The sequence below is a fragment of the Myodes glareolus genome, chromosome 1 (assembly GCF_982192425.1).
Source record: "Myodes glareolus chromosome 1, mMyoGla1.1, whole genome shotgun sequence".
In the NCBI taxonomy this organism is placed as follows: Eukaryota; Metazoa; Chordata; class Mammalia; order Rodentia; family Cricetidae; genus Myodes; species Myodes glareolus.
The window spans coordinates 62,813,275-62,840,743 of NC_142026.1; the positions used below are offsets into that span (position 1 = coordinate 62,813,275).

General features: G+C 44.5%; 1 protein-coding gene across 1 annotated transcript; it reads left to right on the top strand.

Moving 5' to 3' along the window:
* LOC125404583 (cytochrome P450 2B1) lies at window positions 1–27,469 on the top strand. The gene is made up of 9 exons (XM_085696165.2): window positions 1–214; window positions 14,808–14,970; window positions 15,120–15,269; window positions 17,059–17,219; window positions 17,944–18,120; window positions 18,563–18,704; window positions 20,155–20,342; window positions 20,542–20,683; window positions 26,908–27,469. Exons 1-9 carry the CDS (start codon window positions 44–46, stop codon window positions 27,087–27,089), a joined length of 1,476 nt encoding a protein of 491 aa, XP_085552291.2. The 5' UTR covers window positions 1–43; the 3' UTR covers window positions 27,090–27,469.

Here is a 27,469-nt window from a genome sequence, read left to right on the forward strand (position 1 = left end):
TGCTGGAGTGTGCAGTGAAGTGGACTGTGCTCAGACCAGGACCATGGAGTCCAGTGTCCTGCTCCTCCTCATTGTCCTTGTGGGTTTCTTTCTACTCCTGGTCAGGGGTCACCCAAAGGCCCGTGGTCACCTCCCACCAGGACCCCGTCCCCTGCCCCTCTTGGGAAACCTTCTGCAGATGAACAGAGGAGGCCTCCTCAACTCCTTCATGCAGGTGAGACATGCGCAGGGCCTGTGCACTATGGCTTAGCCCTGTGTTTGCTCCTGGAGATCACTCAGTGTGATGAGCAAGGGACTCCTTCCAGGCCATAACCTCAGGTGGGAAGGTTGCTGAGTGAAAGGTGAGATGCTGATTGGTGATGGATGGTGCTCAGATCGACAGGTGTGCCCTCGCTATGTTGGAATTGTGTGGGGCACTGTGCTTGAAGTGTGAAAGGAGTTTGGGTGTTGAGATGTAAGCGTGTAGAATTTCACTCTGTGGGGCTTATCTGTTCCAGAACAGAAAGTACAATATCAGAGGTGTCAACAACAGACTTTGCTCCTGCCAACAAAAGAGAAGAAAGATTAGCTTGAGGTGTTTGAGGACAAAGGGAAGGAGAGGTAGGGTGAGGGTAGGGGCAGGTAGGGAGAGCTTGTCAGTTTATCCCAGCAGCTAGCACTGTATTCACCAGGCTCCACATTGATGTTTCCCACTCAGGATTCCATGTGTAATTAATCACCACTTGCGGACTAATAATGAGTCGGCGTCTGTGGTTGTTCAGAGGGAGCTGAAGCAGTGACTGTAAATCCCATTCTTTTGCCCCTCCCCACGGCTGTAGAGATCTCCCTCTTGAACCTGTGTTTGTTACCCCCTGACTTCTAAAACAACCCCCCATCGATGGCAAATTTAGTTATTTTAATTTATGTTTTGAGACATGGTCTCTCTGGGTCTTTCAGGTTGGCATCCAACTCATATTTTCCTGCCTTAGTCTCCTGAATGGAATGGCAAGTGTGTATCACCCTACCCTGACATGCGTGCTTGAGTCAACACTCTATTGATTTTGTTTTAAAAATCCTTTGACAATTTAACATATGCATAAGCCGGATCTCTGTCATTTGTGGCCCCCTCCCCACTCTCCTCCCTCTTTCTCCCACAGGAACCCTTCACTTTGCCAACAAGACCCTTCCTGCTTTGATATCCTTCTGTTCTTCCCCACTGAGTTTAATTAGGGCCATTCAGAACGGTCTCATGTGTGACTTATTGCTTGGAGATCACTTAGCATGAAGAGGCAGATGCTTTCTAGGCTCTCGGTTTATTTGAGAAGGTTGGTGTGGAAAAGGCAAGATGCTGACCCTGCCTAAGCATGGGTGGGGCCTATTTACTGGACCATGAGCATCTCATGAGTGACCACAACACTAACGAAATTGACACCCATCCCCAGTACCACTAACTGCCCCCAAACCTGCAGTGAGGTGCGGTAGCATCCTGTCACAGTGTGACCATGCTGCATTTATTTCCTGCAGAGACAGGGGTTTCTTTTTCTCAATGATTTATTATTATGTGTATAGTGTTCTGTGCCTGCCTGCATGCCTGCAGGCCAGAAGAGAGCACCAGATCTCATTATAGATAGTTGTGAGCCACCATGTGCCTTCTGGGAACCAAACCCAGGCCTTCTAGAAGAGCAGCCAGTGCTCTTAATCTCTGGGCCATCTCTTCAGCTGCATGGGGTCAGTTAACATCATTAAGATACAAATACATGTGACAGACCTTGTTGACTCCCGATGGGAGGCCTCACCTTCTCTGCAGAGTGGATGAGGGGTGGGGTGGGGAGAAGATGGGGGGGAGTAGGAGGATGGGAGAGAGAGGGAACTGGGATTGGTATGTAAAAATAAGATTATTTTAAAAATTAAAAGAAGGTGAAAACATACGATCATACAGGGTCTAAAAATGTGCAATTGGGATCCCGGGTAACCCGATAGCTGAGGGTGCCATGGAGAACTTCACGGCGCTGTTCGGAGCTCAAGCCGACCCCCCACCGCCCCCGAGCGCCCTGGGCTTCGGGCCCGGGAAGCCGCCCCCGCCACCTCCGCCTCCTCCGGGAGGGGGTCCTGGCGCGGCCCCGCGAGCTCGGCCCCCGCGGGCGCAGACAAGTCGGCTGCTGGGAGCGGCCCCTTCTACCTGATGCGGGAGTTGCCGGGCAGCACAGAGCTGACGGGCAGCACCAAGTTAATCACACATTACAACCTGGAACAGGCCTATAATAAGTTCTGTGGGAAGAAGGTGAAGGAGAAGCTAAGTAACTTCCTGCCTGACCTGCCAGGGATGATCGACCTCCCTGGCTCCCATGAGAACAGCAGCCTCCGCTCCCTCATCGAGAAGCCTCCTATTCTTAGTAGCTCCTTTAATCCAATCACAGGGACCATGCTGTCTGGCTTCCGCCTCCATACTGGCCCGTTGCCAGAGCGGTGTCGTCTGATGCACATCCAGCCTCCCAAGAAGAAGAACAAGCATAAGCATAAACAGAGCCGTACCCAGGATCCTGTCCCCCCAGAAACGCCATCTGATTCAGATCACAAAAAGAAGAAAAAGAAAAAAGAAGAGGATCCTGAACGGAAAAGGAAAAAGAAAGAAAAGAAGAAGAAGAAGAACCGACATAGTCCAGATCACCCAGGTATGGGCAGCTCCCAGGCCAGCAGCAGCAGCAGCAGCCTCCACTAACAGGACCTTTGAACTCTGCCACATTGAACCTGCTGACAAAAATTGTCTTCCAGGCATTTGGGCACTGCCTTGGGGCATCAACAGCTAGACAGAAGCCAGCTCCTGCTGTGCTAATGATGAATACACTTTTAAAAAGGGCTGTGCTTTTTTATTTGGCTTTTTTCATGGACATCTCTTCTCACAAAAAGCTCTTTTATTTTTTTCTCCCCTTCTTTTGTGCAATTTAGTTTTAGGACTTCATTTGTTAGGGTTTTTCTTTTCTTTCTAAAACAAAAAAACAAACAAACAAAAAAAACCAGCGTGTTTACCAGACTAGCTAGTATGGCTACTTTTTAAGAGGCAAGTGCCATTTGCCATCACATTATTTCCTTAGGTTGGGAAATCAAAATGAGAAAAGAGAACATGGTTGAAAAGCAACACTGATTGCTAGTATTTTGCCCATAATGTTCAGAGCTAAGTGCCTGGATGATCTTCAACCCGTCAGGAAAGCTGGCCCAAATAAGGCTTATGCCTGTGTTGATATACAACAGGGGACTACAAAGAAACACCCATAATCACCAGTATATTTTAGCAGGAAAAAAATGCTGGTGTTTGTTTCATTATGCTCCACCCTTTCTTCTGGGCACTGACTCAAGCCTTGTGTGTGCTAGGTGAACCTCTGGAAGAAATATAATGCTTCTCTATTCTTTAGTTTTTAAAAATGGATTTGGTTGTTTGGGAAAAACAAAGTTTTAGGTTGTGGTTGTTGAGACAGTGTCTCACTTTGTAACCCTGGCAGGCTATAAAGACCTCAAGCTTAGGAGACTTACCTGCCTTTACTTCCCAAGTTCTGGGATCAAAGGCATACAAAAACATCTAGCTTTTTATTTTCTTAAAAAATATAATTTATTAGCCAGGCAGTGGTTGTACATGCCTTTGATCCCAGCACTCGGGAGGCAGAGGCAGGTGAATCTCTGAGTTCGAGGTCAGCCTGGTCTACAAGAGCTACTTCCGGGACAGGCTCCAAAGTTGCAGAGAGACCCTGTCTCAAAAAAAAAAAAAAAGGAAAAATAATAATTTATTTACTTTAAAAAAAATGTGCAGTTGGCAGGAAATTGGGGCCTCTACCAGCTGTAATGTGATGGTTGATTTCCTTTCTAACTGTATATTTTAAATGGTAAGATGTCCCATGATTCAACACATAGCATCATTGTGGTAGGGTTGGGGAGTAGAGCTGCATCCCTGATACCTGATGGCCTGGTTTGAGATAGTTAATTAGATAAATCACCTGTTCATGTGGGTGATATAGAACACTGCCAAAGCAAAATGGTTTGCCTCTTTAAGTTTTATTTTATGTTTATGGGTATTGTTTGCATATATACATATGTACCATGTGCATAGTTGGTGCTCTAAATGGTATTGGATGCCCGGAAATGAGTTACAGATGGTATGAGTGCCATGTGGGTGCTGGGAACCGAACCCTGGTCCTCTGCAAGAAAAGCACGTGCTTTTAAATAACAAGTCATCGTTCCTGCCCTACCCCCAATTGAGTTTTAAGATCATCTGAGGGTCTATAAAGGTCTACATAAAAGATAGGATCTGATGAGATTTCTGAAGACTCTCTGGAAGGAGAATAAATGGGGAAAGAAGCTGTTCTGAGGGGCAAAGGGGGACAGGAGAGGAAGAAATAGTCCCTGGTGAATGAGAACATGATGTAATGGAGGAGAGGTAGGTGCTGAATTCTGGGGTCATGGGGAGGAATGGCTTGACTGAAACCAAGAATGGTACGCTGGGAAATGGTCTACCTAAGCCAGCAAGAAAGATTCTCCTTGTGGGGTTTTTTGTTGTTATCGTTGTTATAACAATAGAAAAGAGGCTCAGTCTTTTATAAAATAATGAGATTTATGTGTCTGGAATAATGGCTCAGTGGTTAAGAATGCTTGCTGCTTTTCCAGAGGACCCAGTTTGATTCCCTGAACCCATGTTTGAGAGCTAACAATTGCCTTTCACTCCAGCTCTCAAGAGGATTTGATGTTTTCCACTAACCTCTGAGAGTACCACCCTGCCCACATACACAGACATACACAGACACACACATACACATACATACACACACATAACACACACACACACAGACTGACACAGACATACACACACACACAAACAGAGAGACACACAGAATCACACAGAGATACAGACACATTCACAGACACACACACATCACACAAGACACACAGACTCACACAGATTCTCACACAGACACAGACACACACAAACTGACACACATTCACACAGACATATACACAGACACACACAGATATACACACACAATGAAAATTAAGTGAAAATTAAAAGCAAGGTGGTTTATTTAGCATATAATCATGACCAGACATTCCAAGATCAAGCACTTCTTTTATCCAGTCTCCAGTGGGAACTGTTCTTATGTGTCACAACATGGTAGAGAGGAGAAAAGAGAATCTGTCACTTGCAGAAGAGGCTAACCACATGTAGTGGCCTTGTTTTATAATAATCCATTCTCCAAGAATCCAGCCCTTTCTATGAGACCAGCATTAACCTATTCTGTGGATCTGCCCTGACGACCCAATGCCTCTCACTAGACTCCAGCTCCCGAGGGCTCTGCCACCTTTCAACACAACCACATTGGGGACCAAGCTTCCAGCAGAGAGTGCACAGAAGACACTTTAACCATGCTCAAGGCATATAACATGGAAACGGCAAGAAGAAAAGGGCAGCTCCAGATAGATGGCTCTGGAAGCCAAGTGGTAGTGATATTCCATGGCGAACCGCAGATGCAACCCGCTCAGCTCTCTCAAATGGGTTGTAGATGAGTTTTGAGCCTGACTCAAATTCAGGTGCTAAAGGCCATGCCAGCTCCGTGAGTTCCAGTTCAATTCCAAATTGCTTGTTTTTGCTGGGTTTGCTGGTATGCAATCTGGAATGTTCTCTGGAAGCTTTAGTTACTCTCCCAGGCAGCTGTGTTGCTGGAAGTGAGTGTGGGCTTTTATCACGAGTATTACTGAGATTGACATCTTAAGTATGATGAAATACTCTTGGCCAGGAGTAGAGAAACAAACCCAGGCTGTGGCCTCCAGTAACTGCCAACATTCGGACTAAATATTCAACTGCCTTTCTAAGTCTTTATTTTTTAAAATTGTTTTGAAGCTCAAGGACAATTTTATTAGCATTTGAGAGGGAAACAGCAAGACAGGCAAGTTGTGAATCTTGGCAGCTGCCAGAGGTGGAAGATGGGTAGGAAGAGGAAGGTCATGCTGTTTGTAGGCTGCCACATAGTGAAAGAGGGTAGGGCAGAATAGCATCAGGGAGAGAGAGAGCAGGCTCAGGGTGCCAGGGAAGGCACACCCAGCCTTTGGTAGAGATCCAGAAAAAGAGATTAAAAAGAAAAGAGAAGGATGAGTGCGACTCTCTTTCTCTCTTGGGGATCGTTGGCTGCTGGTCTACAAAGTGGGAGGGAGCAGAAGTGAGTGAGCAGGGTCGGACAGTTTGAGAGCTCTTGGGGAGATGGTTTAGGTGTTGTCATGAAGCTCCTAATGCAAGTCCTAGTTATCATATGTGGAGTATGGTCCTATGGCAAAGCTCCCGCACAGTGTCTGGTTACCATATGGTCAGCAGGCAGGAGGGCTCTAGCAGGGAACTATGCCAAGGGTCACACTAGAGGTAGATCGAACATCCAGACCTAGAGCCCTTCTCCAGATAAGGGCAGGTGGAGAGCAGGAAGTCTCATTGGAAAGTTACCAAGCTTGGAGAGAGCTGCCAGGCCATGGTAGACTGCAACCTCTGACCAGCAAGGCCTTCCAACAGTGAAGGTAGAGTTTTTCTGCGTGGGCAGCTGCTTCCAAATCACCACACAGTTATATTAACTAATTAAGTAATGCTTGGCCAATAGCTCAGACTTAATATTAACTAGCTCTTACATTTTAAGTTATCCCATGTTCCTTATTTATGCTCTACTCCATGGTGGTACCTTTATTAGCATGGCACATTCATCTTTGGTTCCCTCTGCATCTGGTGGCAACTCCTCTGACTCCGACCTTCCTCAGTCCATCATTCTCAGTCTGACTTTTCAGCTTAACTGTATCCTGTTCAGCTATTGGCCAGTCAGCTTTTGTGTTTATTAAACCAATCACAGCGACATATATTCACACAGTGTATACAGAAGGATTATTTCACAGCACAAGAAAAGAGGAATGATTTTCTGAGTAAGCGCTAGAAAAGCTGCTGATGGAAGTTCTGCAAGTGGCTGCACCAAGGTCAGGGAAGGAGAAGCACACTAGTGCAATAAGAGAATGATGAGTCCTCCCTAGTGAAATAAGGGAATGATGATTCCTCCCTTATCCTTATCATGGTTTATGAGTCAGCTTTTCCCAGAGCTTGTCTCTGTGCTGGGTGATTGATAGGCCCAAATGAATTAACTCTTAAGGAAGGAGTCAATATTTGGAGCAGGTAAGAACATCATGTCTCCTCTCAGGACCAGAGGGAGGAGGGAGGAGAGAGGAGGGAGGATGGATAAGGGATAAGGGTGGAGTCTATTTTAAACTGATTTTTAGGCTCCTTAACACTCTCTTCTTAGGAATAGTGTCTCTAAAATAATTTGGGAGATGGGCTGAAATTTGATGATGGAGCATTTCCAAAGCTGTTCCACAGGGATCAGTGAATCAGTGGATCAGGGATCAGTGACTGGTATCAGTCACATAGCTCCGGGAAAAAAAAAATGTTCATTTAGGAGAAGACATAAGGAGGACATGGGTGGTGGAAGTGGTGGTGGAGAGCTGGCTCAGCAGTTAAAAGCACTGACTGCTGCTTAGAGGAATTGCTTTTGATTCCTAGCACCCAAAAGAAATGGCTCACAACCATCTGTAACTCCAGTTCCAGGGGATCTGGCTCCCTCTTCTGCCCTGCCCTCTGAGGGCACTGAATTAATGTGATGCACTTACATGCAGGCATAGCACACATACAAAATCCATTATACTCCCTTGGTAGGTTCACAAGGACACTTATCTGTGTCTGCTTGCTGGGATCCTCAACAGGCTTTTAAGTGTGGCCTCTGAGGCCTGATTCAAGTGTGATGAACCTGGGATTTATTTTCAAGTGCTCTGATAGCTGTTGGGGTGGCTAGAGACACTGGATTTCCTCACTCCACCTGATTTATCCTAACAAGAACTTCTTTAGAGTCACATCTTATTCACATAAAACAGACTTGAGGGGGAACTCAAGTGCAGTCTTATTAGAGTTTGAGATTAAAAGCAGCAGGGCAGGCAAGTGGTAAATCTTGGCAACTGCTGAAAGAGGAAGATGGGTGAGAGAAATAGAGGAATCTATGCCATTTGTAAGCAGTCACATGGTGAAAAGTGAGTAGATAGGCTTCAGAAAAAGAGGGAAAGCTCAGAATGTTGGGGGAAACATGCCCAGTCTTTGCTTGGTATCTGAAAGAACAAGGGATAGTAAGGAATTTTCGGGAGAATCATGATTTTCTGAGTCAGGACTCAGAAGAGGAGGCAGGTCCTATGGTAGAGGAAGTTCTGAAAGTGACTGCCTAGGATTTGGAAATAAGTGTAAATTATTATTATTATTATTATTATTACTGTATGTCTGAGTGTATGTTTACTTTGTGTGTGGATGTCTGCACCTATTCCTTGGAGGGCAGATGGAGGCACTGGTTGTCCTCTATCATTCTCTGTCTATTCCTTTGAGACAGGGTCTCTCCCTTGACCTGGGTCTGGCATTCTCTCAGCTAGGCTGGAAACCAGCAAGCCCCACCATCCTCCTGTCTCCACCTCCACTTTGGAGCTGGGGTTGCAGGTGTGCTTGGGACACCAGGCTTATAACTGGATATAGTATAGCAGCAAGTGCTCCAGGACACCTCTCCAGCTTCAATTGCACCCTAAAAGGATTTCTTTTAGATTTATTTTTATTTTATGTGTGAGTGTTTCATCTGTACATATTATATGTCGGTGTACTATGTGTATGCCTGGTGCATGCAGGGGTCAAAAGAGGGTATTGGATTCCCTGGAACTGGAGTTAAAGATAGTTCTGAGCTACCATGTGGGTGCTGGGAACTAAACCCGTGTCTTCTGTATGAGATCTTAGCCCCCGAGCTATCTCTCCAGTCATCCCAGTTTTCACTTTTGAGCTACAATATTGTTGAAGTTGATCACTCTGAAACAGTGGTTCTCAACCTGTCTAGTCCCCGTTTTATTCCCCGTTGTTACTATCTTCTCACAATTCCGTCTCAGCATGTTGACGTCACCTGTGCTCCAACTTCATTGAGATAACAGCAGATGTAATCAGAAGTTGTTTTCATGCCAACATTAAGTTTGCGATGATTTCTATCACTGATCTGATAGGCAGATTTTTATTTCATCAGTGGACAAGATTACCTGGTGTGGGCTCATCACTGTTTGTTCTGTGTAACATTTTATTAAGAAGTCTTCCTTCTAGGAATAATCTGGTTCATTCATTTGGTGAATAAGTGTATGTAATTTTGCTGTTGTATAAGCATTTGGAGGTAAAGTTTCTCTGTATGCTTATACTCTGCTTCAAAAATTATAGCTGATTCTCGATAAAGGCAGAATTCCACTCACAGATTCAACCAGCTATGGATTGAAAATACTTAGAAGAAATGCATTCAGGTGTGGCTCACACCTGTCACTCCAGTACTTCTGAGGCAGGAGAATGACAAATTTGAGACAACTTAAGCTACATAGAGAGTCCCAGCTCAGCTTGGCCTACACAGCAAGATCCTGTCTCAAAACATAAACACCTGTAAATCACATATGTATAGAGTTTTTTCTTAGCATTATTTCATCAATAACATCAGGCACTGACCGTTTTCATAGCCTTTCATTTCTATTAGCTCCTGTGCAATCTTGAGAAAATAAAGTTTATAGGAGGACGAGGGAGGGTTATTTGCAAACACAACACCATGCTCCTCAAGGGCTCTCAGCTCTGGAGGGTTGTCATATTCCTGGAACCAATTCCCTGTAGATGCCCCGATGGTTGCATTGCTAGGTATTTTCCCAACAGTCCATACTGTAGTCATGTCTCACATTCAAGACCATCACCAGGGATCATTACTTCCCCTTCCCATGTACCCATTGAATGGGTCAACACTATCTCTTGAATGTTGTCAGGAAGTATTGAACAGGTTGAAGCTGGATCACAGGAAGCATGGTTCTTGATTAAGATTCCAGAGCTGTCCAGTCCGAAGATGTATGGGCAAGGATCTATATCTTTATTTATTGTCCCGCGCTACCGTCTCGCCAGCGAGAACGACGTGGCACACTTAGGATCCTTCTGCAGAAAAGCTTTAATGCGTCTTGAGAGAGAGAGCATAAGCTTCCAAAGCGGAGACCCAGAATGAGGGGAACCCATCCCTTATATAGGAAACAGGCCTCGCTTCAGACGTGTCATTCCTGGATTGGTCCGCTGCCCATTATCCCAGATGACGCCTCGGGAGTAGGCAGGGACGCAGCAGTGGAAAATTACCAATTACATGCGCATTATCTTGTTCACCTGGCGGTGAAACCGAATGCCAGCGCCATCCTGTAATGGAGAATGTGGTTGCGGCCCTCCACATCTCCCCCTTTTTTACTTCTTTGCAGAAAGGCAACTCCCTCAGAAGGCAAAGATAGAGGTCGCACTTCCCAGAGTGGAAACATTATAATGGGCTTGCACGGAATCTGCCCCTAGGTTCATGACACCTGGAACTTATCCAGCCTGCCCTCTGCCATTTTTCTGGGAAAGGGAATATTCGGCAGGAAACCCTTATGCAGGGCGACATTTCTCTCAGAGAGGGCCATTCTCTCTGCGATGCTCTTCAGCTCGACAACCTTCAGGGCTAGCTAAGCCAAGCACTCCACCCTGTGCAATGGACCACTGTCCTAGGGGTGCAGGAGCTGGTTGGCTTAAACCTTACTGCTTTAACATAGATAACCACACATCGGTAGAGGCCCCTGTTCCAGGGCAGCCAGCACTTGTGCAATAACCACTTTGTCCCTACGGCTTTGGGATTTGAGTCAGCAGACCATCCAGAGGAGAAACACTATTCCACAGCATAGGGCTTCTCCAAACATTCCCACCCCCACTCATTCTTTGAAGTAGGAGATGTAGGACACAATCCAGAACTGGAATCCTTCGGCCAAACTTATGTCCACTCGCGCGGAGTTGATTGTCACGATGGACCGTCTCAAGGAGGACAGCAAATCATCAAAATTCTCGGTCCAATTTCCTGCAAGATGCAAAGACAATTCTCGGGACAGGTTAGCCGCTTTTGTAAAGTTCTCATATGGTACACTGGTCACACATAAGGATGGAGTTTTCCATTCACAGTCCAATTGGGCAAGCCGCCATAAGATATCCACCTGTTCTTGCACTAGGTCAATTCTTTGATTAAGAACCATTATTTCACCTCTAATAGATGTATCTATGATAGCCTGCTGATCCAGGGCCATAGCCACTGTGGTAGATAACTGATTGAGGGTCTCTGTTTTCCATGGTATGGGCCGTGCTGCCCCAGTGGCACCTAGGAAAAACCCAGGCCCTGTTTGTTGATATTAGGTTTAGGATTTATTGGCTCCCATATTCCTTGCTTGGAGCGACCCAAGCCCTTTTCTGGCCTATGGCCCATTTTTATCATTATATCTTGGGCCTGAGATGAATAGAGGTAATATGGTACTGCCTGTTTACTGTGTCTAAACCTTAATTGCGCTTTTATTATGATAATTACGACCAGTCCTGCCTGAAGTCAGCACAGTTCAGCTTAGCCAAGTGGAGCAGAAGCCACTCCAGCCTCAGAGCCCCTCCCAGTTCCAGGCACACTGCATTGCTGTGGCATCCGCCAGGCTAGGCACCGACTGGGCTGGGGCAATGTGCCTTTTACCACAGCCACCTAGCAAAGCTCTGCTCCAGCTGCCTTCTAGCCGCAGCTGCATTCATTTTAGGTCCATACTGGTGCACAGGAGTAAAGCAGAATTCAGAGAAGCAGGCTTGCTGCTCTGCAACCATTGAAAGAACCCCATTTAAACAATCTTTCAGGGAATTTGGGCATTGTTAGTCTCTCTGGCTACTTCCTGCTGATTTGGGACGTTGTATTTTAGGGGTATTCACTACAACATTTCAGGAGGTCTTGGTGATTCAAACCACATAAATCTCCATTGTTGTTGTTCTGGAGTCAAGGCCTGAGCGTTAGCTCTGGCCTGTTCCTGGGCCGCCTCATGCCACAGGGATTTCCACTTCAAATATTGACCCATGCTGATTAGCGACGCTTTTATAATTGTCTCCCAGTCAGCCGGAGTCATGGCAGTCAAGGCCAATCTGTCCAATTGGGCTAAGGTAAAATTAGCAGTCACTCCATACTTTCTGACTGACTCTGCTAACTCTTTTATTTGGTTGTACTCCACAGGTGCATGCACCCGCCCGTTCTCCCCTTCGTAAATGGGGAAGGCCAGGTGCAACTTTCTCTTGACCTTGTCAGGGATAAATGAAAAAGTCTTTGGCTCAAGGCATTCCTCATAAGGAGGCGCCGGAGGGGTGGTTGGGGGAGGGCGTGGCTCATAAGGAGGCGGATGGGCCGTTAGAGATAACCTTCTCATGGCCCTACCGCTGGAAGACCGTGCCCCATTATGGGGATATCTTTCCCTCTCATATCTAGCCGCTTCTTCTTCTAATTCTGCCTCCTCCTCTGTATCTAGTTCTTCTACCTCTTCTCCAGAGCCAGAACTTTTGTTCTCATGCTCACTTTCATGGTCACTTTCAATTTGCAGAGCTTCGAGCTCCTGCAGAGAATATAAACTGCTGTTCTTTCCTTTTTTCTTATTGTTGGTATCAGAAAGGTTTTGACCTTGTAGGTCAGTCTTCTCCCCCATTCTTATTTTCTTAGAACCACCTGGGGGTCCTTTTTTCTTATCTGGGACTGTCCTTTTCTTGCGAGCGCCCAACCTCTCTGATATGCTATCCTGGACTTCCTCCCCTTCTGCAACAACCGCCTGGCAGGATTTATTTTCTAAGCAATTCCAAAGTAATCCCAAAAGAACTGCTAAAAGAAGTACCAAGGCCTCTACGAAACCTTCCCAAGGCAGAGACAAGTCAAGCCCCAAATCAAAAAGTCCAGGAATAGTCATACCTCTCTGAGCAAACAGACCTGCAGTTCTGAATCCTCCTTGTGTCCAAGGGGTCTCCGGTGGTGCAAGTAGTGGTTAGTGGTTTTCAGCACCAGATGTCCCGCGCTACTGTCTTGCCAGCAAGAACGACGTGGCACACTTAGGATCCTTCTGCAGAAAAGCTTTAATGCGTCTTGAGAGAGAGAGCATAAGCTTCCAAAGCGGAGACCCAGAATGAGGGGAACCCATCCCTTATATAGGAAATAGTCCTCGCTTCGGACATGTCACTCCTGGATTGGTCCGCTGCCCATCAAACCAGATGACGCCTCGGGAGTAGGCAGGGACGCAGCAGTGGAAAATTACCAATTAGATGCGCATTATCTTGTTCACCTGGCGGTGAAACCAGATGCCAGTGCCATCCTGTAAGGGAGAATGTGATTGCGGCCCTCCACAATTTATATCCATATCATATTCATATCTGTGTCTATACCTATATCTGTGTCTGAAGTAGCAGGTTAAGTTCCCTCTCCTCACCAGTGAGAATTTATTTCAAACACTTGAGAAATAAGGAAAAAAAGTTCTTTAGTAATGCAATAGCTGGTTCTTGCCAACATCCTAGAGAAACTCGCCTCGATGTGAAATTTTTAATAGCTTCTGTAGATCTTGGACACAAGCAATCTGCATGTGCTGTCATTTGTAAATATCTTTTAGGTTTCATCAGACTTTGAGCAGCTAAACATGTTTTACAGAGACAAGAACTGTAAATCTGGCGGTTTTGGATAAGTGAAGATTTATAGCAAAGATATTGTCACCACTTCTTTTAAAGCTGACCATTGTTGTTCCTTTGGAATCATGTTGCTTGTGTCTCAGTCACTGTTCTATTGCTGTGAAGAGACAGCATGACCAAGACAGCTCTTGTAAGAAAGCATTTATTGGGGCTTGATTATAGTCTCAGAGGTTTAGTTCATTATTATCATGGCAGGACCATGAAAGCAGTCATGGTTGATTCTGGATCAGTAGCTGAGAGCCGCATCCTGATCTGTAGGCAGAGAGAAACTCTGGGCTTAGCATGGGTTTTTAAAATCTTAAAGCCCACCCCCCAGTGACACACTTCCTCCAACAACGCCATACCTCCCAGCCCTTCCAATCTTTTCAAATAGTGACACTCCCTGGTGACCAAGCATCAAACATAGGAACCTATGGGGCCATTGTTATTCAAACCACCACACCCAGGTCATCTGTTCTCCTGGCAGAATTATACTCTTTCTGATAAAAGAACCAGGACTTAATGGTGGTTGTTAGCCAGCAGTATCCCCTTTGACCTGCCAAGCAGAACCTTGTTCTTTGATTTGGGAATGGAGCCTAATACCCAACATTCTTACCAAAGAAATATTAAAAATAATATATTCTCAGAAGCCTAAACTGCAGCAAACCTAAACTACAATTATATTCAAGGTACAACTATTTTTGTACCTTTTCTAACAAGTCTGGTTAGTTTAGCCACATATCACGGAGTCAACTTAGAGGCAGCAGCACTGCTTGAGTTAAACCCTACCTTCTGCAACTTAGTATTTCTTAACCAAGTTTATTGCTGAGTCTGCTATAGTGTCAGTTCATCACTCTCAATTTTCCTATACCATATCTTTATCTTGTTTATTTTTTTGAGACAAGATTTCATGTAGCCCCAGACTCAGCTCAACAGCAGCCAGAGATGATCTTGAATTCCTGATTCCCCTCATTTACTCCCCCAGTACTGAGCTTATAGCATGAGCCCCACACTCACAGTTATACTGTAATGTTGTACTGCTCAGAACACCCAACATCAATGCAGACCTTCATGGTGATGGATTAACCCTGAATTGCTAGGTCCTCAGAAGAGGAAGGGTGACCAGCAGAGGGGTACCTATTTACCAGTCTGTGTCTAGGTGTTTTCACCTTGTAACAATAATGTCTGCACTGACTAATCACAACCCTGGTGCCTTTATGTTTGGCAGCTTCGAGAAAAATATGGAGATGTGTTCACAGTGCACCTGGGGCCAAGGCCTGTGGTCATATTGTATGGGACAGAGGCCATAAGGGAGGCTCTGGTGGACCAAGCGGAGGCTTTCTCTGGCCGGGGGACAATTGCTGTGATTCAACCAGTCTTCAAGAACTATGGTAGGAGTCTCAAAGTTTGGGATGATATGGAATAGTGAATGGGCACAGAAAGAGGAGAATCTGATAGAAGGAAGGGCAAGGGGTAGGGAAGGACCCAGGTCTCTGTGAACTTCCTCTGTAACTCACTTATCCTTCCCCTACGTTCTTAGGTGTGATCTTTGCCAATGGGGAACGCTGGAAGGCCCTTCGGCGATTCTCTCTGGCCACCATGAGAGACTTTGGGATGGGAAAGCGGAGTGTGGAGGAGCGGATTCAGGAGGAGGCTCGATGTCTGGTGGAGGAGCTGAGGAAATCCCAGGGTGAGTCCTGGAGAATGAGCAGAAAGGAAGATGGTGACATAGGGACCCGAGTGCAGAGCCTAAGGAAGAGACTAGATATACATGGAGAGAGAAAGTCACACACACACACACACACACACACACACACACACACACACACACACACGCACACACACACAGTGGAGAGGGTGAGGTGGGGGGTAAAGAAATACAAAAATACAGGAAAGTGATGTGAAGTTCATAGTTTCTAAGAATAACTCACATGTGTTTGATTGAGATTGAGTGACCCACATGCTGGATACTTACATTCAGGGAAATCAACGCCTGGGTTAAGACTATGTGTTAGTCTGGCATGATGGCACAGCCTGTCATCCCAATATTCAGGGGGCTGAGGCAGGGGGATCATAAATTCAAAGCCAGCTTAACTACATAATGAGATCTTATCTCAAAGAGGAAAAGCAGTTGTTGCTGTGGGTACAGCTCAGACATGAAGCAACTTGGCCAACTCAAACACAGTTCCCAGTCTGGTCCCTAATACCACAACGTTGGCATGGTGCCACATGCTGGTCGTCTTGGTATACCTGAGGTGGAGGCAGGAGCTTAGATGCTGAGGTATCTTTGACTTTATATGGCATTCAAGACCATCTTGATTACATTAACCAGTCTTAAAACAGGGTCCACGTCAAGGCAAGTGATGGAAGCAGGGAACTGTGTGTCTTCCTTATGGATGTCACGGGGAGTACGGCAGTGAGCAAAGAGGCCCAATGGGATTTTTTACTTTGTGGCAGTAACAGGCATGTCTGGATACTTATAGAAACTTCCTAACAGGGGCATAGTGTGACCTGGTCTGTTTTTAGCACCTTATTTTGTCATGTTGGTGTTTATCATTGCCTAAGATTTTTCGGGAGACACTGATCTGTCCATGCAGAGGCTGAAAATGAACAGAAGGAATCAAGAGACCAAGAAGAAAGAAGGAGAAAGACAGAGGCCAGGAAGCTGAGATAGAGCTAGAGGGACCAAGCAGAAGAGAAAACAGAACGGATAAGGAGTGAGGGGAATGGAGCAGGGAGGAAAGTAGCTGGGGGAGGGAAAAGAGAAAGAGACAGAAATGCTGCAAGACATTTATATAGGAAATCAGAGAGACAGAGAAAGACCGACAAACACAAGGGAAGGATCTGCAGAGTAATCAGGGACACAGGCAAGACCCAGAGAGGGGCAATAATGAACCAGTATTGCTGGACTGCCAACATCCCTCCCACCTTGAGGGCCCATGATAGAATCTGGAATTCAAAGTCTCCAGGTGATGATGGTACTTGGAACGCCACAGAGCCTAAAATTATAGAAGGACTGAATGAAGACTCACAGATGATAGATTCTAAATCCAGAAAGCAACCCCCGACTCCTTCTCTGCACAATTCCTGCCAATGGGAGTTAGCTTTCAGCTCAGAGTCAGAATGTTGCCCTGGGAGGAGGTACAGGGTAGAGACTGACTTACACATGCTCTCCTTCTCCGCTCCCTGGGTCTGAATCCTGACCCCACTCATGCGTAGCTGTGTTACCTTTGTTCAAGTTAGTGACTATTTCTGTGTTTACTAATAGCATTGCGTCTTGTGCATAATATTGAGAGGAAATTAAGTAAAATGGCACATGCAGTCTTGAGTGTAGGACCTGGTGCATCATATGTGCAAATGGGGTACCAGCTGTTGTTATTCTTTGAGTAGTGAGTGGTGGGGACAACTTTACAGAGATAGAGCCAGGCCAAATGTTCCTCTTGATGCCATGTCTCTTGTCCTGCATCCTCCTCCTCCAGGAGCCCCCCTGGACCCCACCTTCCTCTTCCAGTGCATCACAGCCAACATCATCTGCTCCATTGTCTTTGGAGAGCGCTTTGACTACAAAGACCGCCAGTTCCTGCGCCTGTTGGACCTGTTCTATCGGACCTTCTCGCTCATCAGCTCATTGTCCAGCCAGGTCAGTGGGTGGGAAGGGAGGAGCATCCAAGGTAGAGGGGAAAAAGTGGCTGCTCTCTGTGCAAAGAAGGGAACGTCATAGGGCTGAAAGTAAAGGCAGAGAAAGGATGAAGAGGCAAGGATACTGAGGCCTGGAGGGATGGAGAGAGGTAGGAATGAACAAAGGGAGGGAGGGATGTTGTTAAGTAGGGTGGACAGACCCAGATGCAGAAATACAGAGCCATCCAACCTTGAGAAAATGAAGACATGGGGCTCTGGCTGTAGCTAAGATGATAGAGGAGTTGTCTACACAAAATAAGCCAGTTATGGCTGGTATGCCTATGCAATCCCAGTACATGGGAGATCAGAGTTCAGGGTCACCTTTGGATAAGTATTGAGTTTGAGGATAGTCTGAAAGACACAAAATCCTGATAGAAACAACAACAGTAGCAGCAGCAGCAACAACAACAAAATGATGGCTTAGGAAAGAGAGATAGAGAATACAAGACAAGTACTGGAGAAATATCCAAAGGGACAGACTGACAGCATGCTGTATGTGTATGTGCATGAGAGGGGAAACGAAGGAACAGAGAAGATGAGCAAAGGAGTGGGGGAGGATAAAGGAAGGAAAGGGGCGAGGACAGAAAGAGAGAAGGAGGGGTCTCATGGATGTTTGGATCTAGGAACAGCTTGCTTCTTGAGACTTAATAGCTCCAAGTGACTTCCTGGGCCCTTCTTTCTTGCAGGTGTTTGAACTCTTCTCTGGCTTCCTGAAGTACTTTCCTGGTACACACATACAAGTCTCCAAAAACCTGCAGGAAATTCTCGACTACATTGGCCACAGTGTGGAGAAGCACAGGGCAACCTTGGACCCTAACAGTCCTAGAGACTTCATTGATACCTACCTTCTACGCATGGAGAAGGTAAGTCCTGTGTGAATGAGAGGGAATGGCTGAGTGTGAAGGCTGAGGATGTGAGCGGAGGAAAGGGGGGCAGAGGATGGGGAGGAGAGACAGGAAATGGAGTGGAGGAGATGCAGAAGCGTCTGGAAAATGATGAAAATAAAAGGAGGAGAAAGTGAAATAGAGAGAAAGAAGGGTGGTGAAGAAACACAGGGCAAGGGACAAAAGGCAGGAAAGACCACAGAGGAAGAAAGAGCCTGGGAGACAAACCATGCTAAACTACCAGAGAGCACAGTAGAGAGAGAACACAGAACAGACAGAGATCAAGTGATATTAAGGACTGAGAAATGTCATGTGATCCATACAATGTGAGACAGAAGGACAGTTTTCAGGATGTGTGTGCTTCTTCCTGCAAAGCTCCAGTCACCCCTGACCCTCCCTTCTCTCTCCCATGTGGAACCAGGAGAAGTCCAACCAGCACACCGAGTTCCATCACCAGAACCTCATGATCTCCGTGCTGTCTCTCTTCTTTGCTGGCACCGAGACCAGCAGCACCACGCTCCGCTATGGCTTCCTTCTCATGCTCAAATACCCCCATGTTGCAGGTGCGCCACAAACTACCAGTTGGGGAATCTTCTAGCTCCCTATTGACTGTGGATGTTTGTGTGGATAAGAGAGCCATGGGCTTCTTCTATCTGGAGCTCTGAAGGTTTTGATCTACATCTAACCTAAAGCAGTGCTGTGGGTGGTGTGTGAATGAACACTCAGCTGGTCCATTTCCATTGTTTTCTCTTATGACTTAACGATTGATCCATCTGTTCATCCATCCACCTACCCACCCATCCACCTATCTGTCCTTCCTGAATCCTTACACTCATTTCTTCATTCCTCTTTCTATCCATGCACTTCTTCATCCATCTACTTATTCTGTTCATTCAGTCACCTATTTGTCTACCCACCAAGCCAGCTATCACCTACCAATGCTTTCATTCATTTCCACATCCATCTATTTATACAAACACCTATTTACTCAACCATCCTTTTATCTACCCATCTCTAAACACTTATTAGGAATATATACACACACATACCTAGTACCCCACCCACTCAACCATGTATCAATCTACTGTCTAATTTTTAGTGTACTCATAGATCCTTTAATCACCCAACCAGCGATTTAATTCATTTATTTTAATTAGCCAACTCAGTTTTTCCTTTGATCTGTAGAATTGAATATATTGTTTGTCATTGTTCTATTCATACATTTATTCTTTTATCAACTGGTTTCATTTTTTAATCCTTTCGCTAACTGGCCTTTGAATTCATCTTTCCCTTGTTTATCCCTTTCTTCATTTATCCACTATTTGAATCACCTGTTGACTTACAAGTTGAATACATAATCCAGTGTTTAGTTTGTCCATCTATTAACTAATTGATCCATTGATTTTCTTACGTATCCAATTTTGCGTGTATCTGTTGATAGAATCATTTGGTAATCTACTCACTTCTCCATATTATTCCTGAGAATACAGCCTTGAGTTCTTAATATAACATTCCATGTACAGTTATGGCACATATGTGAGTACGAGTGTGTGTTTGTATGTGTGTGTGTATGTTTGCATGTGCATGTGTATCTCTCTCTCTCTCTCTCTCTCTCTCTCTCTCTCTCTCTCTCTGTGTGTGTAAAGAGATGATTCATTCTCTATCAAAGGAGAGAATTTTTACTGTTTTTCTCCTTTACACTCTTGCATCAATAAGATTCCCCCGAAGTCTCCCTATGCAGTAGCCTTTGTTGTCCATTTTTCTTTTTTCTTTTTTTAAACACCCCACTGAAATGGGTTTGAGGCTCATGGACGAGAGCTTTAATATAGTTTTAAGCATGGGCACAGAGAGACAGTCACTTAAGAACAGGACAGTTGTTTGTACCCTCAAGTGCACTGAGTTTTTCAGGAGAGTCTCCTTGCTGCACTCTTTCCTGGGTTGTTGGCTCATAGAATAAAATATCATTGCTTCAAAGCTGGCAAAGTAGACCCACTATTCCCCTTTTCTGTGCAGAGAAGGTCCAAAAGGAGATCGACCAGGTGATCGGCTCACATCGACCACCCAACCTTGATGATCGCACCAAAATGCCTTACACAGATGCGGTCATCCACGAAATTCAGAGATTTTCAGATCTCATCCCAATTGGAGTGCCGCACAAAGTCACTAAAGACACTTCGTTCCGAGGGTACCTGCTCCCCAAGGTGAGACCAGCTGTGATGCCACATCTGTATGTCTTGAACCTCCTGTATTCTCCTCAATCCTAGTACCAGATTGTTTGTGTTTTCCCAGCATTCTCTAGTTCTTTTTGCAAACAATAATCAATAATCTTATTGCAATATGACTGTCTGCATATGGGAGTCAGGGTATGCTAATATCATTGCCTCTCACAATGTCTCCTAGAACACTGAAGTGTATCCCATTCTGAGTTCAGCTCTCCATGACCCAGGGTACTTTGAACAACCAGATGCCTTCAATCCTGACCACTTCCTGGATGCCAATGGGGCTCTGAAAAAAAATGAAGCTTTCATGCCCTTCTCTACAGGTGAGACGGACCTGTGCTTCATTTCCCAGACACTAGAGGGCAGGCTCACCATCCAGGACACAGGACTAGGCTCATGTTTACTGACTCTATTCTAGCTGCTTTGCCTGAATCATCCCTTTCACTCTGGCTACAGTCCCACTAGGGGGCTCTTGAACTAAAGGAGCCCTGACCAGGAGGACTTTGGGGAAGTCTTTATAAACCTGTGAACCTGAGCAAATGCATTTTCTCAAGAAACAGCAGCACTACTATGACTGGGTAGGGTCTGTACACTGGGTAGGGTCTGTACACTGGGTAGGGTCTGTACACTGGGTAGGGTCTGTACACTGGGTAGGGTCTTGTGCACTGGGTAGGGTCTGTGCACTGCTATGAACTGGGTAGGGTCTTGTACACTGGGTAGGGTCTTGTGCACTGCTACGAACTGGGTAGGGCCTTCATTGCTGGGAAAACATTGGTTTTAGGTGTGAGCACTGGGGAGGTGGGGCATATCTTTACATACTTGTCTTGTTAAATTGTAAGAGACTGGCTGGAGAGATGGCTCAGAGGTTAAGAGAACTGACTGCTGTTCCAGAGGTTAAGAGAACTGACTGCTGTTCCAGAGGTCCTGAGTTCAATTCCCAGCCATCACATGATGGCTCTCACCCATCTATAATGAGATATGGTGCCCAGAACACTGTATACATAATAAATAAATTTTAAAATATTGTAAGAGACATCAAAATTACTACCATTTATTTGAGCCAAGAATCCATTCATAATGGATAATCTCTTAGACCAGAGAAAGTTCAGTTATAGCACCCAGCACCATAGTGTCTGTAGACCATAGGGAGCTGGGCATGGTCACACACCTTGATGGGTTTTAGCTCTGCTTTGGTCTTACTTGGCCATGCTGAGGTAGTTGGCAGCCTGGAGCAGGTCAAAGGCTCTGAGTGACTGAGGTTTTTTCTTCACTGGAAGAATATAATCTCAAGTAGTGTGTAGTTGGAGTGACTGTTGTGTTTGGTTAGTTTGTTACATACAGAATCTGCCCCTGACCAAATTTAATTCAGTTGAATGGCCTCTATGTAAATGAGCAAATTTTGTGTTCAGGTTTCTTATCTTTTAGAGAAAGAGAGGTTCTAGAAGGAAGTCCTTAACCTTTAGTTGTCGCCCTTCTCTTACGTCCTCATGTTGGGGGTGGAACCCAGGGCTGAGTATGTGTTAAGTAAGTTCTCTTTGAAAGAGTCCCCAACTCCAGCCTCTTCTTTAGTGCATTCTAGGAGATGCTCTGTTGCTAAACCTCCCTGCACCTAACCCCTCACTGAGGGATTTTAGGCAAGTGTTCTCCTGCTGAGCCATGTGCCAGCTAAGAGTGGTCTGGTTTTGAGTGTCCCAAGTGACTTCAGTCACCCTGTCTGCAGCCTTGCTTCTGGCTCTGTCCAATATAATGGCCTCCTTTCATGTTTTGTCTTCAGAATTGTAGACATGTATTGTTGTATGAGGCTGCTTGTTTCTTTCTGGCTGCCCAGACTCCCAAAATAACCACATAGAAACTGTATTAATTAAATCATTGCTTGACCCATTAGCTCTAACTTCTTATTGATTAACTCTTACATCTTAATTTAATCCATCTCCGCTAATCTGTGTATTGCCACGTGGCTGTGGCTTACTGGCAAAGATTCAGCATGTCTGTCTCTGATGGCAGCTCCATGGCTTCTCTTCCTCTGCCTTTTTTCTCCCAGCATTCAGTTTAGTTTTTCCCACCTAGGTATATTCTGCCCTGTGCAGACTTAAGACCATTTCTTTATTAACCAATGGTATTCACAGCATACAGAGGTGAATACCACATCAATGTGGGCATGAGATATAAGTAAACTATCTTTATAATAATCCCAAGTTTAGAAAGTCAGGGATGTGGAGAAAAAGGATGTAAGAAGAAGACATGAAGAAATGCATGACTAGATATGGTTAGACAGAGAAGGAGGAGGGCTTAGGATGTTGGCTAGGAATTTTAGAAAAAGCAAACAGAAAAGAATAGATAAAAAGACACATAGGAATGATAGTTACAGGCACATGTTCAGGTATACTGCTGTGGGATGCAAGCTGCAAAAAACAAGCAAGCAAGAGAAGGAGCAAGCAAGCAAGAGAATGAGCGAACAAGCCAAAAGGATATGAGAGCCAAAGACACATGAATGGTGTCTAATTTCCCAGTTCCTGGCATGAGGTCATTGTTGAGAGAGAGAGATAACCATTAAGAACTGCTCTGAAAAAATCTGGGTCACAAAACCAGTTCTAGGCGAACCATCTCAGAGAGATACTCCATTTAAGCTCATGCCACCTAAATTCTGGAAAGGTGGTGCCCAAAGGGGTAGGGTTCTTTCCTAGACACTCCCGCACAGGCACAGTTTTCCAGCAACTGGAGGGCATGGGTTCCTGGAAATCCCTCCTCTACCTGGAGACCTGAGGCAGCCAGTTTTAGATTAAGAATCTCTGAGATACAGGGCAGGTGGTGGAGCCTTCGTCTGGGCTTTCAGGTTCCCATTGCTCTGTGATGCTCCATGCCCAAGGATTCAAACCACCACAAGCTTCTTATACCCCTGAGAACCCAGTGAGTGCCATAGACCCTCATCATGTGACCTTGCCCATTTTTAATTGTATGAGCAGTTGTGTTTGGGAACTTGTTGATATCAAGCTGAACAAGAAAGGAAGGAAGGGAGAGTGAAGTTAGGGAGCAGAGGGAGGGAGAGGAGTGTAGCATGATTAATAATCCAGAGACAGATATTGGGGTTCAACCTGAAGATTAGAAAAGCAAGGCAGCCAGCCACTGGCTCTTCCTCTACCTCAGACTGAAAATGAGCGAGATCCTGTCTCCATGAATTCTGAAGAGTTCATGTCCCCTACTTCATAGTCCACTGAGTTCTTGTCTCTTCTTCCATATATACCTCTTTCTGCCCAGTCATATGACTCCTGTCTCTACCTCCCTAGTGCTGGGATTAAAGGTATGTGAGCCAAATTGCTGGGATCATCTTTGTGTGAGCCCTGTTTTCTCTGTCTCTCTCTGTCTCTCTGTCTCTGTTTGTCTGTCTGTCTGTCTGTCTGTCTCTCTCTCTCTCTCTGTGTGTGTGTGTTTTCACACTCTTTGTGACAGAGTTTCTCTGTAGCTTTTGAATCTGTCCTGGAAACTAGCTCTCATAGACCAGGCTGGCATTGAACGCACAGAGATCTGCCTGCCTCTTCCTCTCCAGTGTTGGGATTAAAAGTGTGTGACACCATTACCCAGCTGAGCCCTGTTTCTCTTTTAGGCAAATTCAATCTTGTGTAGCCCAGGGTAACCTTGACCTACCAGAGATTCCTCTGCCTTTGTTTCCTAAATCCTGGGATTAAAAGTGTGTCCCACCACTCTCTGGCCTGTATGTCTGACTAATAGTCTGCTTTGCCCTCTGATCTTCAGACAGGCTTTACTTATTAAAACACAAATAATATACCTCTATATTTCCCCTTTTACTCTAACATAAAAAAGAAGGCCATAACTAATATAAGAAAAACTACATACAGTAAGTACAATAACTATATACAATATATACTGGCAATAAATGCATCAACAATATCTAGTTAATTTGCATTTGAGAAATTCAGAGAAAACACTCTATATCTATCCTATCTTATCTTGTGAGCCCAAAGTCTTTTTTTTTTTTTTTTTTTTTTTTTTACTTTCTATCATACCTTGCTTTCTGCATCTGGTAAACAAGCAAAACTATAATTATCTAGTCTTCAATTCCCTCAGAGACCCAAGAAAGAAATAATATTAACTGAATAAGCAGGAAATGTGAGCAAGCAACTTCCAAAAAATGTGAGAAATGACAGAAACAGCTGGCTGCTTGGATAGTCACCCAAAGTTTCTCTGTAATGTTGGGGTATCCATCTTTACCCTACAGGCTTAGAATATCAGACAGACTTAACTGTGAAGCAGGATATTCTGAAGGGCTGTCTCTCCTTGTCTTGACAATGTTTGGCAGTCACTTTCTTTTGTGTCCTGCTTGCCACAAAGAAAATAAACTCTATGTAGGGTTTCTTTGATGTCTATTATCTTCTCTGAAATAGATTGGTGCTGCCAGGAACAGACATGTTTCATTGTCATAAAAAAGAGCCTATGTGATTAAAACATCTTAAATATCATATTCTGTAAATCTCTGAAGTGTTTGAAGATGACCTGTCTATCTAAAATATATCTTTCTTTGACCTTGAAAACATATCTAATGTGACTATAAGTTTGATTATAATAGGTGATTAACTACTAGCCTGCATTTCCTTTATTATACCAAACAGTTGATAATAATAATTTTCAAGGAGTAGACATTTTCATTACATTGTTAAATGAGTTGTATAGGTATGATACCTTGAATGAGAGTAGAAATATATTTACAGTATGTTCTAACAAAATTAATCTCAAATTTGTATCAATATACATAATTTGTATACAATATGCAAAAGTTCAATTTAATGTAAAACATTTAAAACTAGTAGTTGCTTTTAAAAAGTAGATTCAATAATCAACCTTTTCATCTTATCATATGTATATCTTCCTTTTTTTCTTTTAAAGTAGATTTAGTAATCTACCCTTTCATCCTATCACATCTATATCCCCCTTTTTTTCTTTCAAAACAAGAACCTTGAATCTAATTTCCTTTGTTTAGCTTTTCTCCTGACCATTGCCATTAAGAACTTATAACTAACCCCCTTAAACAATGACAAACATCCATAACCCAATGAAAGACCAACAACCACCCACCCCATCTCTTGGGAATGAAGTGTTTTTAAATTTACTTCCTGCTGTTTGGGTGTGATGGCATCTTTAGGGCATCCTGAAAAGAAAAATTTGGGTTAATTGTCAAGTCCTGGGAGAGGTAGGTGTGTTATTTGTTGAACAGTCTCTGTGTTATGGGAAGTGTAGGACTTGTCTCAAGTCCTGGCTAGAGTAGTCTGCTAGGTTGTATCATCTCAGCTAGACACCTCAAAATTGTTCTGAGTAGTTGTCCAAAGCTGATCTTTAGGTGGTGTTTTTCAGCTTAGTGGTGTTATCATAGTCCTGAGGGAATAATAGTTTTTGGGCCCTACCCTCCTTATGGGGACTCCAAAGGCTGCTGTTAGGCATGCTCATGGTTCACTGCAGAAAACTGTTAGAGTTTGAAACCTGAAACCATGTATAGGGAGGTAGATCAAACCTTTTTATAGAATTAGTTAGTACTCTATATGATCATTAATATCATGACAAAAAGTTTAAATGTATATACTTATAAATCTTATGCCTTAAGAAATGCTGTTCAAGAGTCAATATAAAATCATAGGATTACGAGATTAGTTGTAATATAATAGTCCATAAATATTTGTTTTTCTTCTGTCTCATATCAGGTGGCTCTTCTGATATGAGACAGAGATTTTTGATTTCATTTTAATAAGCATTCTTGGGTTTAGAGAAGGAGAGACAGAAGGAATGTACGCACAGAGATCTTGTTATGTAGTCCAGCCTGTTCTGAACCTATCATCTTCCTTCCGTGGTCTCCCAAGTGCTGTATTTACAGGCGTGTGCCTCCACATCTGGCTCATATAGGACCCTTAACAACATCCAGTTGTTAATCTAAGATTCTTTGTAAACAGTACTTTTACCCTTAGGGCAGCCAATGAGATGGGTACCAATTCCCTCACATGAGAAAGGAGGGACATTAAAGATGCTGCATTATACATATGTACACATTCACACCTCCTTCCTACTCTAAGTGGGTTCTTACAGTCCAGGAACAAAGGACTTTGATAAGCTAATAAAAACTAGAAATTTGTCAGAAGTGACCATGAGAAATTCCCAACAAATTGGAACATGTTATGATTTATTTATTCCTTGTGTACATGGTTGTATGCATATATATGTGTGCTATGGTGGGCATGGGTATGTTCATATTGGAGGACAGCTTGTGGGAGTTGGTTCTCTCTTTCTAACATGTGGGTCCAGAGGATTGAACTCATATTATCAGGACTGATAGCAGGCGACTTTCCATGCTAAGAAGTCTCACTAGCCCTTGAACCAATTCTTTAATATTTTGGGAATCTTTCAACATTCTCACTTGAATTGCAGGGTTAAGAGTCAAACTCATTCTTCTCCATTGCAATGAGAGAGTTGTCTGGGTTTAGGAAGGGACAGTCTGAAGGTTGTACACTGCCCTGGGGCTCACATGTCTCATTCTCTGTGCCCACAGGAAAGCGCATTTGTCTTGGTGAAGGCATAGCCCGCAACGAATTGTTCCTTTTCTTCACCACCATCCTCCAGAACTTCTCTGTGTCCAGTTCCATGACTCCTAAGGACATTGATCTCAGTCCCAAGGAGAGTGGCATCGGCAAAGTGCCCCCAACATACCAGATCTGCTTCTTGGCCCGCTGACTGGGCTGAGGTGGCCAGGTGTCCCCACTCCATTTTTCTTCCTCTGTGAGACCTGCTGCAAACCAGGCCATAGGTCACTGTTCAAACCCTTCCACCTTACTGCAGCTTCTGCAAAGATCCGAGGTGTGTTCTTCTGCCCTGAGAATGGTACTGGAGAAATCAGTCAAGTGTCTTGCTTGATATGTGAACAGAGAGACTTCTGGAGGCCACATCTCATGCTGGGTCAGTCCCCTATAGCAACTCCTAACAGCCACAGTCCCCATGTAATACCTCTGGTGCTCCATGAGCTAATCTAATGGACTCTGTACATGGTCTGAATTCTGTGTCTATGAACTTGCCTAATATGTATGGTTCACATAAACAGAGTCACATAGCTGTGA